The 16343-nt window shown below is 39.3% G+C and overlaps 1 protein-coding gene across 16 annotated transcripts in view; it reads right to left on the bottom strand.

The window, feature by feature from the left end:
* Nucleotides 1-16343, bottom strand: part of SVIL (supervillin) — a 100786-nt gene that overhangs the window by 56556 nt on the left and 27887 nt on the right. For 15 of the 16 annotated variants that reach the window (XM_048293946.1, XM_048294007.1, XM_048293912.1 and 12 more), the window contains exons 2-3: nucleotides 7544-7610; nucleotides 2378-2469 (exon numbers count right to left, since the gene is read on the bottom strand). In XM_048293946.1, coding sequence (XP_048149903.1) covers nucleotides 2378-2469; nucleotides 7544-7610 — 159 coding nt within the window. Of the gene's footprint in view, nucleotides 1-2377; nucleotides 2470-7543; nucleotides 7611-10495; nucleotides 10710-16343 lie in introns of those variants that run through there. The other variant, XM_048293921.1, reaches the window with a different exon arrangement.

The following is a 16343-nucleotide window of genomic DNA, read 5'->3' on the forward strand; positions in this document are numbered from 1 at the left end:
ATCATCAGAGAACAGCTCTTTTACAGCTTCATTTATTAGCAAAAGTCTTCTTTCCCCTCACCCCCAGAAAAGGAAACTTGACTATTAGTTGTCCACATACAAGAAATGTGGAACACCCAAAGAACTCCCAAAGTATTAGCTCAACACTCTCTTGCTACATGCTAGCTGAAGTTCCAGAGATTCTACTACCACTTTGCAGTCTTAAAAAGAGCACTGGTCTCATGAAAAATGTCTCCCAACACCTTCCCAAACAACATGGGACAAAAATAGCATGGGACTACTCTATGCTGCCTTACACTTTTTCCAAGATTGAGATTACAGAAGTAATTTCAGCTAGGTTGGCCAACATCTGCAGAGTTTTTTTGTGAAAGCAGTTCCAGAAATATTCTTCTTTTGATGAGGTGGGGAAAAGAAGCACAAAAAAAGCAAACCCAAAAGAAGATAAAATGCAGAAAATCTTCTACTCTAGTGGTTTCTTTTTGACAAATAAAATATTTTACTTCATAACATGAAAGCCAGTTGGAAACACTTCACTCCCAAGGACACTGGTTGGCCCTTGCAAACTTAGGTGACCAGGTTTGTCCTTTTTAGTTTGCAATTTGAATATATTGGTGCCAATTTCCATCAGTTCATGGGATGTTTTCCCACGTGACCATCACAAACAACACGATGGGAGCGCTAAAGAATAGCAACACTTCTACCTAAAAGGTAACACAAAAATCTGATTCAGCACACAAGAAAACACTAAGAAGCTTAAAATAATTAATTTCACAGTAAAAGCTCCTTATCTAGATTACTTGATGCCAACATACTTTGTAAGCACCATTGGTGAGTTAAGGGCAAGAGGAAGAACAGCCACAGTTCAGAAACAGCTCTGAACTTGAGGCTTTATTTTAGGATGTTGAGCAGGATGCTATGGCAGGATACCCTCTAAGGTAAATTGTCAAGAGGCATCTTAATTTTGATAACTGTAGACTTTTGAAACAAAATTTACTTTAGAATACCATTTGGGAAAAACAGTATTGTTCCCTGTGTTGTCCCAGAATGAAAAACAAAAAGTACATTTGGAGCGCACCTTATATTTTAAAACTTCTTAAATTAAGGTGAAAGATTTCTTATAGAAATATATATTCATAGAAATCTTTCAGAAACATGCTACAGAATATAAGCATGTTTATGCTGAAAGCCCTCTTTGACAGCTGCAGAGGGGACATGTGAATGAAGTTGCAGCCATGTGACAGCAGTTTTCTTTTTACAATACAGAAGCTGTAAAAACTCATTTAAGCCTTCCAAAAGTTCATAATAGAGGGGGAGCACGTACATTTGTGAAGCCTGGATAGACAGGATCAAAAGGTTACCTGCCAGAGGATTAATTTCTCAGAGATGGTAAATAATCATTGCAACACAGGTACATATATTTTCATTTTGAGGAAAATTAACACAATGGAAAAGTCTACCATTGCCAACAATGTTTCTTTCTGAACATCTGTAATGATTACATTTAAAAGCAAGCATGTCACTTAAATAGCACTTAAATATTATGCTGGAAGAAGTGCTCCTTTCTAAAGGAACTCTGCAATGAATGACATTAAAAGAGCAAGTCAGTTCCTTTATGTTGGAATTAGTGCATTTAGCCTTGTAGCTTGTCTGAAAAGAGTAAATATCACCAGAACACACACAATTTTAATCAAAGTTCTCAGGTCCACAACATCCTTGAATGAAGGGAACATCTTTGTGCTAGTTGCACATAGTTTTTCAGTCAAATGACCCTTTATGGGTCAAGCATGTTGTGATTTTTTTCTGAATAATTCAAGCCAATTAATTCTTGCCTCCACCTCAACTGTGTCAAACGATAAAGATGCAACTGCTGCTTTCTTCAGAAATTATTCAGACTATAATAGAATTTTGGAAAAAAAACCCTAACCCCCCCCCCCCCAAACTAAACTCTATATGTACTGCAGGCCCTTTAGCATGCAAGACAAAAATTCAAGTGCAGTCAGTTGGTCATGCAAGCACAGTGACTCTACCAACCACCAAGGGGCCTGGAAAGAGCTGTGACTCTTAACAAATCAAGTTAATACTTCTGAACTCGGGATTAATCTAACTGTACAATCTAACTGAAGTTTTGAATTTCAACTACTAACCTACTGAAACCAGGTAAACAAAGGTGAACTTTATGAAGCAGGGAGGTAGCAAGGTCTCGTAAAAGAGCATAGTGGTTCATCCTGTTTCATCCTTCATGCATACTTCACAGGGAAAACTCATTTACAAAACATCTGCACCTAAGTGATTTTAACTGTGCCTTGTACTTGCACAGACTAAACTTCACATGCTGTTAAATTATCACTTGTGTTTATAATATGTCTCCCTTACCTACCTTTCGGAAGTACTGCTAAGAGATTAGCATCAATATCCTTTGTGCTGTTTGCAAGTTCTTCTTTATCTTCAAATGAGAACTCCTTCTGAAAACTGAAAACAACATCTGGTTTACAGAACTGTGGATGTCTCTGCTACAAATCAAATAAACCCAAGACACAATCCATTTACTGCAAGACAGTCTAACAGAGATACCAAAGAAAATATTTTCCATAAGAATGAGCTAAGAAATAATCCAAAGAAACTCAGAAATCCAAACCTAACATAATTTGAAACCTGCTTGGAACTGACTCTGATACATTTTTGCATTAAATTACTGACTGGAGACTGCCTTCAAAATGCTCTACTGAGCAATTACATTTAAAATAATCTATATTGAATGGTTCTTCATAAATACTAAAACATGCCATCAAATGTAGTACTGCATGTACACTCCACCTAGAAGTCTTCTGCATGACTACCCAGTTGTTATTGCACTGTTCTCTGGATCTTACATGGTTTATAATATGCTAATAGGAGTATCAGATCATTTAATTTTATACTATGTCTTTTCAAAACAGGAAAACTGCCCATTTAGATGAAACAAAATATTTCTTTAAATATCTTCATTAAATATACAAATTTTAACTGTAAAATGTAGGTGTCATAGTGGTCTAAAGTAGATACTAACTGTCTACAGAGACTTTTTTGGAGGAAGTGTTCCTCCTCGTAAGCAAGATTTCTTTTCTTCAATCACTAAAAATAGAGAACAAATTACTGTATTCTGCCATTGTGACTATCCCAGCTGGGCAAAGGAAAACTTTAAATGGTCTTAAAACCTTTAGTAAACTGTGTAGACAGGTGTAACAGATACAAATCCTCACAGTGGTCCCAGGTTCTTCATTTTGTCACAGAAGTGATGTGCTATATGATTTAATGTCATTCTGAGAAGAAAAAGGGCACAGTCTTACTGTTGGAAAATCCTTCCTTAGGACAGATTTTAAATGGCTTTCTTTTTTTCAAGGGTATGAATTCTGTACTCACTATTTCCAAAGAACAATTCTCATTGAAAAGAGTTTTAACATATATTAACTAATAATATTTTTCTTAAGTATTTCCTTGTTTATCATTTATGAATAACATTCCTTTTTAAGATATTGAGGGGAGAATAAAATCCTTGAAATGACAATGAAGAAACTGGGCTGTGTCACAACCAGGCACCATGCCACCTGCTGCAAATTGTCTCCAACAACTGCACTTAGAGAAATCATTCCAGGTACTGCCAAGAAAAAGCAGTGTTAGCCACCACAGAAAATAGCAAATAGAAGATGAAGAGCTGCAATAAGCTGTCCATTAGAGAGAACTGTGTATCCTTACAGGGCAAACACACTGTAATTGAACCAAACAAAAATCAAAACACAATGAAAAAATAGCATACAGTAGCTACAAGCAAATGGATCCATGTGCCATCTGAGACTGGGCAGAGACTCAGACAGCTAACTGGATGTTTTTCTATGCCTAACCCCACACTGCCAACACTTGTAATTCTTACTAGTCTCACAATATGGTATTTTCTTACAGACACAGCTTCTGGAGAACCCTGGATGGAGAGATACCCAGTTCCCATTTGAAAGCAGATTCCATTCCTTTTAGATGAGGATGAGTTTGAAAAATGCAAATAATACTGGCCTAAGGCTATAAACCAATCCCAAATTTATTCTGCCAAATCAACTTAATTAAGACAAAAGCTGAAGGATCCAGCTCATGACTTTTGAATACCTGGGCTTTATTTAGCAGTATCTCCACTGGGTTTCATAGTGCCTGTGACAGTGCAGCACCTTAAGTTTCCCTAAACAAGGGACTTTGTACAGAAAAGCATTCACTCAAACAGCAAAATACTTGTTTAAATTACCTGTGCATGAACACCCACCACTATGCCTAATTCCTATATGAATTTCCAAGCGTAAAATCATGGAATCAGGAGTGGCACTAGCCTGCTGGTTCTAAAAGCAACCATACTATTGGATTGCTTGTAAACAATTCACTCCTGCTCCTCCCTCAAGGGAGTTCTAGGGACTTTGGAGGCAGAGATCCCTTAAACCCTGTTTAAATGTCTGTCACTGGGTTTCTATCCATTTGTTCTCTTGCCAGTGTTGTCAGTTACTTTACTTATTTTTCTTAACAGAGGTTATCTACATGTACTCAGCTTCCTCAAGACAGGCTCTCAGTCTCAGGGATTATGTGTTAAAATGTTCTCTACTTATTCCAGTCTTAAGTAATCTTTTTTTGTATACAGTGACCAGAATCAGGTAGTCTTTTATTGCAGACTTGGATCTTACCAATATCTTATGAAAATAGGATTTTTTAATAGAGAAAGCATTATTATATTACTAGCTGGCTGAAAGCTGGGATCTACAACACATTTGCCTTTTTACATATATACTATACTGGCTGCTCAATCCTGCATGAGAAACTAATATGCAAAGGCTTTGCTTTCATCAGTTGCAAGTGACAGAAAAATTTATCAGCCCCCAAGGCACAACTGTGCACTTAGTATTATTACATTACATCCTTTTTCTATTACTCCTCAAGGTCATCCAGTTCTTCCTGTATGTGAGCTCCCTCCTCCTTTGTACAGAGGGTGGCTTGCAACCTTTGCTCACTGGCAGATTTCATTAAAATTCCTTAAATAACCACAAACTTCCTAAGCTTAACCCTCGCTGCACTACACAGCATCACAGGTTATCTGCTTTGTGAAAGTCCCTTCATAGTTTTCCTCTGGACAGACTGTCAACCTTTATTGTTTATTTTTTAAAGATTAACAATTTTCATATACTATTTTATCCACAATTTAGGAGTTTTATCTCTTCAGACACATTTTTTCGCTCTTTCTTGCTAAGATGCAGGTGGAATTGCTTGTTTTAAATATTTTCACATGAGAAAAAACAAATGTTTTAATCCAATGTATAATTACATTGCTTTCCCATGCACAGAGGATTCAGTGACAGCACTGTTCTGAACATGACAGAATCAAGCCAAACAATTGAGTATTTATAGACACATAAATCAAATTAGTTCTAAAAATGAAACTAGGCATATTTAGGACATGTCACAGTGTTCAATAAGAACACTCATTAGGAATCTAAATTGAGTTGGAAGGATGCTAAGGCAATTCCAAATAGCAAAAAAAAAAAAAGAAAAAAAGAAAAAAAGAAAAAAGAAAAAAAATTTACAGAAGGCTACTCATCACCACTTTTAAGTGTTTTAAAAGACAAACTCATATTTAATTCGTTAACAAGACCTCCCTTTTTCCTCAAAGGGATCTTTCCAGATGTCTCCCTGCCTTATTAGTTTCTCTACTGGAGGAGCAGTCACAGCATCAGTTCAGTTGCTTAAGCAGAGCCAGACAGTCAGACCTGGATTGCCAAATATATCATACCTTCAAACTCATCCAAAACCCTCTTCTAGAAACTCATCCAGAACCCACAACTACATCTAGTCATGCTACAAATTTAGGTGCATATTCTGAGCAGCAGCACTATGAATTAACTGCACTTAAGAGCTAAGCTATGCACATTTATTATTGAAATAATTAGGGAGTACATGGGTTTCTCTAAATTAATAAATAAATAAATAAATTAGAAGAATTCTTTCTTGAAGTCCCTGTTAAATCTGGATACTGAAAGAGCAACTTCTTGTCCTTTCCTTGCCTCAAATATAGCCTGAGATCATGGTTCATGAAATGCAATCAACAGCATGAGGTTCCACCAGTTTGTTTCACACTGGGTTTGTGTACGGCTTGGCCTCAGGTTTCCAACAAACTCATTATACTCTCCAGTGTTCAGGAATTCAGATGATTCCTGTTAAAACACAGTCAACAATACTTCACAGTCTCAATAGTTTTTGTTTAAAAACAATGTATAATGTAGCATTAGTAGAGTACTTGACAGTCTCAGTAGTTGTACAGTTCTGGCAACTTCCAAAGTGTGAGCTGCATGCTGTACATCAGGGATTCCAGGCTGAAAACTTCATCTGCTGCTGCAGCAGCAGCATATGGTTTCTAAATAGCTGTCCCACTAACCTAGTTACATGCCCAAAAGCAACCAAAAGTTTGATCCAAATGCCACTGGTAATACTGACCTGCCATCCCATTTAAAGGTATGGCATATACTGAGATTTTATGATTGAAATACAAAATCCACTGGTATACCTGCTAGCTAGGTGCTTGGTGTTCACTTTTCTTCTCTTTCTCTACCTCCAGGAGAACTTCCTTCCCTGGACTCTTACGGAAAAGGTCCATTCTACAGTAGTGTCCTTCTCTACTACTCCCATTGCTACTTTCCCCTACGTGCTTTCACAGCACAGTGTGTCTTGTAAACCTAATCCCTCCATCTCTCTGCAGGACCTAAGAAACAACATGGCAGGGAACCAGGTGTGCTCTAGGTGTGTGCACTGAAAAGAAGCTTGCAAACATGAGCCTGTGCCCCTCTGGCACCTCTGGCAGGGGGATTCCTGCACAGCTGAGCCTATGAAACAGCTGCTTGCTGGGGTAAGAGTGGGTTCCCAACTCCTGACCTCCTCTCTGTGCCATTGTGAATGAGTCCAGCAAGCACAAACATGGGCACCCAAAGCAGCTGGAGCAAGGATGGGAAGAGAGAGGGAATGTGACCAGCCATCTTGCTTAACTGTTTAGTTGTATCCCCTTACTCAGCCTTGTGGAACTGTGCCCTAAGAGTGCAGACAAGGAGGCAGCACAGCCCTGACTGGATGCAACACCACTTGTCCATTCATCTGCAGTGTCCCCCTTCTTCTCTCTTCCCCCAATTGCTCCATGCAAGGATGTATAATTAATTCACCCACTTCAGCCACCTGCTTTTACAGACAGGTTCACACTTCATGTCTGTACTCTGTCCATGCCATGCAAGGAAAAATGGGCATTGCAATGACAGAAGGCTCAGTGCAGAGTAGGACTTTCCCTTTAGCAATGTCAGCTATAAATTTTAACATTATTTAGGAGGCAGTTGGTGTTTTCAATGCTTGTTCAGAACATCTGCTCTAAGCAAAAGCTTGGTCCTGTGAGAGGGCCAATAATCATTTTTCCTGACAAAAGAATAACTGTAGATTCAAGCAATGACAGAAACTTACTGCAACCAGTCATCTTCACTGGGCAAGAAAAAGTGGACCTTACCTTAACGTTCTCTTCCTTAGGAGCAGTCGTGAAGGCTTAAATCTGATGGAGTTTCCTTTGGCAAAATCTGTGAAAGAGGAAAAAAAAAAACCACACCATTGTGAAGATGCTGTAATAAACGGGGAACTTTTGGTAAACTAGGTTATAGTTTCCAACCATAGCCTTTTTCCCCTGCAAAAGACTGTGCAGAGGCCTTCTCTCTAATCAAAGGAGCACCAGCTGGCATGTCCAAGATGATGATAAAACCAAAGCCTTGCAAAAATGAGTACAGACAGCAGGCATATCAAAAGCATTAACACTTAATGCAACTGCCATGTTCTACTCCTAATATTTGTGGTGTAGCACTGCAGCCTGGGGTGATCATTTAAACTCAGTGTTTCCCAGATTACAAAATGGGCAGTGGACATGTTTATGAAGCACTCTGCAAACGAGAAATGCTGCGAGCAACAAGAGCCCTTTTGGCTGCAGCCTGGCAATACTACGAAAACTGCATATTCACTGCAGAAGCCAAGAGATGTCCCGCTGAGGATCTCTTGCAACAGTATTACACTATCCATGACAGAAATATTTCTGAAGATTGTCTACTGTTTGGAAGCTCCCTTTCTTTTCTGCATTGCCTTACAACATGCATTTCACAGAGGAACACATGTTTACACTGAGAGCAAAATTGTGTCAGATGCAGCCTTATGCTCAAAAAGTATGTATTACAAAGCCTCTAGGTCCCCAAAATTGTGTGAACCATAACAAGCAACCCCACCCTCTCCCAGATAAAAGTTTTTCATTTCTGCATCAACTGCGTCACCAGAAGGTCTAAATGATGACCAGTGGCAAGGGGGACCAGTGCTCCAAGTACCCTCTTCCATTCACTGAGGATGCAATCAAGAGACCTTAGAGCAGCCAGGGAGCAGGTCCTGGTCTGGGACTGCTGTGCAAAACACATGGAGCTACTGACAACTTACTCCCAATGAAAAATTGCCTTCCGTCTCCATCTGTATTAAATCTGCTACCCAAGACCCTAAATTAATAAACAGTTGGCCACTGATACAGCAATCATTTTCTTTTTCAAAGACAGATGCAGACTTAGAACAATTCAAATGCAGCTACACTCCTTTTACTCTACCTCAGAGCTAAGATTTAACTATTTCAAAGAAGATCTAACTGCAAAAAATTTTTTTTTGTTTATGCACAAGATTTTCGGTCTGGGTAGAATGTCTCTTGTTTTTGCAGACAGGGTTTAATTAAGCTTATTATAGCTGACAATATGGGTCTTAATTTAGAGAATGTACATTTTATCTATGCCTTTCAAAACTTTTTATCCTCTTCCATTTCCTTCTGCTACATCTACAGGTATAAAGATTGAAAAAAGGTTTAAAAAAAGTAACAGAAAGATGATTTTAATGACTTGATAAAGAAGCTTAAAATGTGCAAAAAGGCATTTTTTAGGCATCTGCTACAAGTCAGTGCAGATTTCAAGCAGCTTTGCTAATAGCATTCTTCAACTTTTAATAGGCAACTTTTTCCTGGTTTTGTTAACATTAATTTTCTCTTTCCAGTAAATGGAGAATAAAGCACACAGATTACACAGAAACATCTTGTTAGACCAAAACAGAATATTATAAGAAAAACAGTGTGAATGGTATATAAATCATTATATTTTACATTGCAACATTAAAAAGAATACTCTGAGCCATACGGATCCTCTAAAAAGGCCAGATTTACATTACTTTGAGAGGACTATGCACTAACTTCCACAGCCCAGCTCAGTATCAGCTTAGCTAATCAGAACCAGGCATATCTTAAATTTATAGCTGTTCTAACAGGATACAACCCATCCTAGAATTTTTGGCACTGGAACAGCTGTCCACCATGAAAACCACAAGCAGACCACAGAGAAATTTTGCCTACCCCAGCCAAAAGTGGGGAGGGAATATGAGAACAGAAGAAAGGAGCCTGCATGCTTCCCGGGGAGCAGGGAGGGAGAAGGGCTGCTGAGAGGGGCACATCAGCCGGTTTGGCTCCTGCTACCCCTGAAACACATTCAGTAACATTCATACATACCACATCTATAATGCCTCAAAATCATCTTAAAACTTTGCTGTGTTTCACAGGGGTGAGTTCCAATCTTCCCCTACACCCCAAACACAGAAAAACTTAGCAGACAATTAAATTCCATTACACAGTTTTGATATTTTATGTATTTCCTCCTGTTCAAATTAAACACCATGTGGGGGGATTAAAGTCCAATAAAACTTACGTACCACAATATGGAAGTCTTAAATACAAACACAGGAGGAAAAGTAAAACAACTCTGCATCAAAAGACAATAAATATGCCCACAGAAGAAACATCAGTTTAGCAGAGTCTTATTCAATGGTTAATTTAAAGATTAAAAAACCACCCTCACAGTACTTGATAGACAGAAGGAAAATATTTACAACAGCATTTTGCTCTGGTTTTTACTGAAGGATTCTAAACACTCTCATAATCACATTAAAGCAGTTTTAAATATTTTTATTTAAAATTAAGAGTATATTTACTGAAGTATAAATCAGACTTGTTCACAAGTTTAACCATTTGTTCAGTCGAGTTCCCTTCCCTCTTAGGTGCAAACTACTGGATAAAACCACTATTCATAATTTAATATATAGGAAATTTAAAATGAAGACTCTAAAAAGAAAAAGTAGATGCAACCTTCCAGTGTTACTTAGTGTATTTAAAGGCCCTAAGTCGGTGGCATGCTAAGCTAATTAAAAGATCCATCTAATCGGATCTTTCAAAAGTGTCCTTTAGGAAATAACAAAATAGCCTAGGTGACTAAATGCATACTGATTGCTAAAGTACCTAATGCAGCTGCAGGAGAGCCAGTCAAACAATATTTACACATGCACACATATATACGAGAGATTAAACACACACAAACTGCATTTTCTTTTATCTACTTGGAACTCTTACCTTGCTCCTCAGAGTATTTAACATTTCCCACATAGCTGGAGATCCAAGGATTTCTGAACATGGTTGCACAAACAAAGGATTCGGCAAAGAGAAACTACAATAGCAGCTAATTCTCAACCAGCCACAGCCCTTAGGCCTGTCTTAGCAATATCGTGGAGAGATTTTTCATAGCACAGGACTGGAGCTGTCAGGCTATCGCGTCCCAGGGAGTACAGTAAATGCATAGCAATAGGCTGCAAGCCGGAGCAGCTCAAGCCAGTAATCAGATTACAAATAGAAATTAGGCACATGAATGCTAAAACAGATTGGGCAATGGTGATTGGGAGATTTATAATATTACCACTTCAAAGATACAGCCAAATCACACATTATATTCCTGCAAAATGAATGCAAAACCCCTAAATCCTCATATTAAGAAACCAACCAAACAAAAATACCCCAACAACAGCAACAAGAAAAAATGTTGAGAAGAGGAATAATTCCTTCATATCTCTAATCAGGATAAACTGCAGTGCTTACTTAAGAAAAACAGCACCCAGGCTGCCAAAAAATGGACTCTGATAATCATAGCATTATGCTTAAATGTTTTGCCTAACTATTAGTTGGAACATTTAAAACAGACAAGATTTATGGATAACATATGAGCAAAATTACTGGTGGGGGTAGGGATTTAAGAACAGACACCACAGCTCCAAATATTTTAATTCGAGACAGAAGGTGAAAAATTGCACGAAAGTACTGTCTAGCTACCTTTTTTTTTTTTTTTTTTCCATTAAACAGATTTGATGGATTTTGGATTGAAGAGTTGGAACCCTTTTAGTTAATTTTGAAAGTCTGGAAATATTTGTTTGCAATGGTGCAATAACCCTGGCTCAGTCGTCCACACTGAACTACCTGATGGTCAAATACAGACACAAAGAAGCACTAAATATGTGACTGAAACAGGTCCATGCACTTAACCCCATCCAAACAAATAGGGAAGTCTATCAGCCTCCCTCCAACAGACTTCTTCCCTTCCAAAAGATTTCAGCTACTATCAGTATTACAGGCTGAGAGAGTGGGGTGGTTCAGCCTGGAGAAGAGAAGGCTACAGGAAGATCTTAGAGCACTTTCCAGTACCTAAAGGGGGCTACAAGAGAGCAGGAAAGGCACTTTACAAGGACCTGTAGATAGGACAAGGGGTAATGGCTTTAGGCTGAGGAGGGGTAGGTGTACATATTAGGAAGAATTTCTTTACTGTGAGGGTGGCGAGGCCCTGGAACAGGTTCTCCAGTGAAGCTGAGTATGTCCCATCCCTGGAAGTGTTGAAGGCCAGGCTGTATGGGGCTTTGAGCAACCTGGTCTGGTTGGTGTCCTGGCATGGGGGTTGGAATGAGATGATCCTTAAGGTCCCTTCCATTCCAAACCATTTTATGATTCTATGAGTAGAAAGCTCACCACAGGACTGGGGCTGTCAGGACCATGAAAAGGTAGACTAGAAACACAAGACTGAAGTTCTTGACTATTCTTACCTGGTTTTGTGATACCTGGTACAACAGAACCCTGATCTATGCTAGGAACCTCAACGTACAGACAAGGTATGAGCAATGATGCTGTGAAAGAGACTGCATAACCACAAGTGAAAAATATACTCTATCAACAACCTATTAATGGCTGTTGGCCCATCATGAAGTATTTAGCCTATCTAGGTCATCAAAACACTGTTTTTCATACTAACAAGTTATTGCAATGGATAGAAGAACATGCATTCCATCTGGTCTAATGCACCTGCTATTTGTTTTAATCTATTTATTTTAAAAAACATGAATAATGTTGCAGTCACTCTAACCAAAGCACCTTTTCTTAGCTGATCTTTCAACAGTCCAGAGCTCCCTGGAACAAGAGTCACCCAACACAGGGAACATGGCCTTGAAGCCTCTGACTCATCCAGTAACATTCTCTGTTCAGAAATATTTGATGGTACACACCACATTTTTTTCTTTGCCTGTAACTTTGCTACGTCTCATGTTTAATTCTAACTACTCCCAGCCCTACCAAGAGAACACAAACCAACACTGCTGTGCACTCTTGGCCAGATGTGAAGGCCTCCATTTACTTGAGCTTAATATATACAAAAAATGTAATCTGTTGACACTAGTCCAAATCTGCAATTAACCTGAAAATCTGGGGCTTTATGTCCTAGGCATAAGTGCAGGTGTGCTTAAAACACAAAAATGAGATGGGGCAGAACTAACAAAGCAGCTGCTAGTACAGCTAATGGGGAAATTCTGGACACCCTGCTCTGAAAAAAACCCTATTTCTTTCTCAACCCTGCTTGTGTGAAGACTGTTTACCTGATCTTATGAATAGAGGTGTTATTACCTGTAGCGTTTTTAAGCACCTGTAACTCATCTGGTACACAGTAAGGGAAGTTTCTCATAAAGAGCAGGTAAACATCACTCATTTGACTCATTTTGTGCCTACAATCTTTAGCAAGGTTGAAGCAGAAGTTAGACTTGACAGCTGAGCTGATGCAATAGCTCAAGTCTGCCAAGAAAGACAGTCCTACCCATCATTCCTTCTGCTGCAGGACCTCTGCTATGTCCTGCTCCCCTACTGACCCAGCCTGATGACTAAAATGGCAGTAAATATTCCCTTTTGGTTTTGCTGGGTATGCTTTTCAGGAGGTGCCAGAACAAAGAAAAAGGCACAGGAACTTATGATCAGGAAAGGGATCAAGCTTTCTGGCTAACAAAAGACGTGAGCTCAGCTCAAATGTCACCCCTCTGCCAGGCAATGTCCCCTACAACAGACAGGAGGGGTACATTTGTATTTGTGGAGGGAGGGGTCAGGCTCCCTCCCTCCTCTGCAATACATCATCCCCGACATTTTGTCCTCAGCATCCTCCTGGTGAATGAGGTGCAGAAGGGAAAGCACATGGAGCTGCAGAAAGACAGGAAAACTCTGGAGTGCCTTTCACAACTGTGTAATTTTTAAATGGGTTTTTGCTTATGCTGTTCAGATTCTACCTACAGTACACAGTAAGAAGCCAGTCTCTCCAACTGGTCTGGCTACCACCTGGGAAGAAATATCTGTGATAGGCTTTGGTGCAAATAGGACTCCTTTTCCTCCTATATACAGCTGGCAGGTCAAGAATCCAGGGGCTACCTCATGGGACCAAAGAGAGTTATTATAGTGGAAAGTAAAATATTCAATAAAAAAACCATCTCTATCAAGTTCTTCACAAAAATACCTAGAGCTTGATTTAAAGATCTCTTCATGTTAGGTTGGAAGGTGATCACCAGCCATTGCTCTGTGCACAGTACCTATGATTTAACATTAATGTCACTGCTGTTAATACTGAAACTGTGCTGCTGTGCAGAATCTGCAACCCCAGAGTACATTCAGCATTGATTCAAGATAAGGGGTATGTGCCAACACTGCTTCCAATATTAAAACTCTTCAAGCTCTGAGATGCTGGAGCCTTAGGGTGCTACAGCAATGCTATGCACTTCACACAGCTTGTTGAGAATATTTAACTGTTGGTAACTGACCGCTTCTGTCTCTCCTTTTCATCAAAAACGGATCACCTATCACAAGAGAAGTCTCTGTGCTGGCCCTTAACCAACTTTGGAAGTGGAGAAAAAAATTAAGGGTGCAAAACCAGTAAGTCAGCAGAGTTAAGCAACGGTATAAAGAAAAGAAGTCTCGGATTTAGCATTTTGCTGCTTGTTTGAAAACAGCAGGTTTAAGAGCAAATCCTTCCCAGAGGAAAAGAAAATAATCTCCAAATATTTGATGAGGAAAGGAGGAAGAGCAGTTTGTCCTTCAAAAATGATCCAGTCTCCAGAACCTACAAGAACACTCAGCCAAACTACGTTTGGCTATAAAGGCTGTGTTACAAATCGGTAGTAATGTTCTTGTCTCCCCCTCTGCCATCATTAATTCTTGAGCATTAGCAGCCTCCAACATAAGCAAACAAAGAGAGAACAACAGTTCAGCCATCAGAAAGGGGGGCAGCCCAGAGGGAAGCTAAGTTTGCAGTCATCTGCGCTTAGAGCTCGAGGTTAAGCATGTATACATTTCAAATCTGAGACTGCTCATGAAAGACCAGCTGGCAGTTAAATGTTGTTCTGAAGCTTCCCACAGGAAGAGAAGGAAAATATCTTCCTTTTGTCTGGCAAAACTAATAGCTCTAATCAAAGCTGGAGTTTAAATGACTTGCAAGACGGTTCCCAATTTACAGGGCTGCCAGCCCCAAAACACTGAGGAGTTATGAACCAGGTCCCACCAAGATCAGGCCTTTTTTCCTCTTTAATTTTGATCACTTATGAATTTATATTTAGAAGTGTTTAGAAGTGATAAAGAGAAGTCGATACTTTGTTGTGACTTGCAGATATCATAAAAGCAAAAATCAAAGAAGCCCATGACAACTGTTTGAAGAAAACCTAAAAATAAAATAAAATTTTAAAGAAACCAACGATGCAGAGGAAAGAAATCCCACAGTGACTGCATGAAACTTTCTGCAAATGTGCTAGTTAGGTAAACAGGAATCTGAGCAACACAGAAAACTGAGATGATCTGTATAAATGTAATGATGAAATCATATTTTCATCCACTCTTCATGAGTAGAGATCTAAAGGAGCTCACAAATTTTATTCAACTGCTCTTCTGGGCAACGTGAACACCTTGGAATAGCTAGTCAAAACGAGCTATGCCAAGATCTGAGATGCTGTGGATGATTGTAGGAATGAAGGTCAGAGGACTGGGCTAAAGCAGACTACTCTTTTCCATCAGTCCATCTGACCTCCCCTTCCAGGCTGCAGGCTTCTCACCTATCCCATGCCACCCAGTCAGTTTTTGGCATGCAGGCATATCTTTCCAAAGGAAACTGGCAAGGCACTCCCTTTTCTTATTTCCCCTTCCTCCCACTCTCCAGCAATTTCTGCCAAGTTGTTCAAGAAGTAAGTCAGCCCAAAGCTGAAGGGCAAGTCGAAAATCTCCCAGAAGATTACTTCAGTAGTACAATCACTTAACAGCTCGAGTCATGTCCCAGCAGCCCAGCTTGCAATCACAGTACGTATTCTGGGTTGGCAATGCCAGTCAGGGCTGTCTTCTCCAACCAAACCCCATGTATGTGGGCAAGTGGTAATTTCTCATTTCTTAAATGAAGGCCATTTGTATGAACTTTAAAAATAGGGTAGTTTCCTGACATAGTGTCATCACTCCAGCAGAAAGCAAACATAATCCTTTCCAAATAACCATCCTGGCAAAAAGATTTATGTTTGGCCAGTGATTGTGTTTTGGACAAGTCTTCAGATAATTTCAGCACTGTGTTGTTTGTGTAGTGTCCTTTAAAACAGGTCATATGCAAAAAGATGAAAAAAGCTGATTAATAATAAAAAAAATATAAAGGGGACTGAGGTTTATAGTACAAAATGTGTTGAAAGAATATGGATGGTCTGTTCAGTCATGTGCTCTAGGAGAAGGGAGAACAACAGGTATTTTTGTACACACACTAAAATTCCCCTTCAAATCTCCAGATTACTATTTCAGATTTCACTCAACTCATTAATTTCAGCAATTAATTACTCCTAAAAGGAAATTTTGGTACGTTTCAGTTTTGCAACATATTTTCAGAATAAGGAACATGAATCTAACATTCCGTGACATCCCTACCTCTCATATCACTGTTCGCAAAACTGCATGGCAAGACTGCAGCATAATTAAAAATGTCCAAGGTTTTCCTCTTTAGGATCAGTCTAGAGGGGCTCCTTCAAGGAATTCCAAAGGCCACATGCCCTTTCCACATGTGGCAATCAGATCTATCAGTGGGGCACATTATCTGAATTCAGTCACACCTATTTGT

The sequence above is a fragment of the Corvus hawaiiensis genome, chromosome 1 (assembly GCF_020740725.1).
Source record: "Corvus hawaiiensis isolate bCorHaw1 chromosome 1, bCorHaw1.pri.cur, whole genome shotgun sequence".
Lineage (NCBI taxonomy): Eukaryota > Metazoa > Chordata > Aves > Passeriformes > Corvidae > Corvus > Corvus hawaiiensis.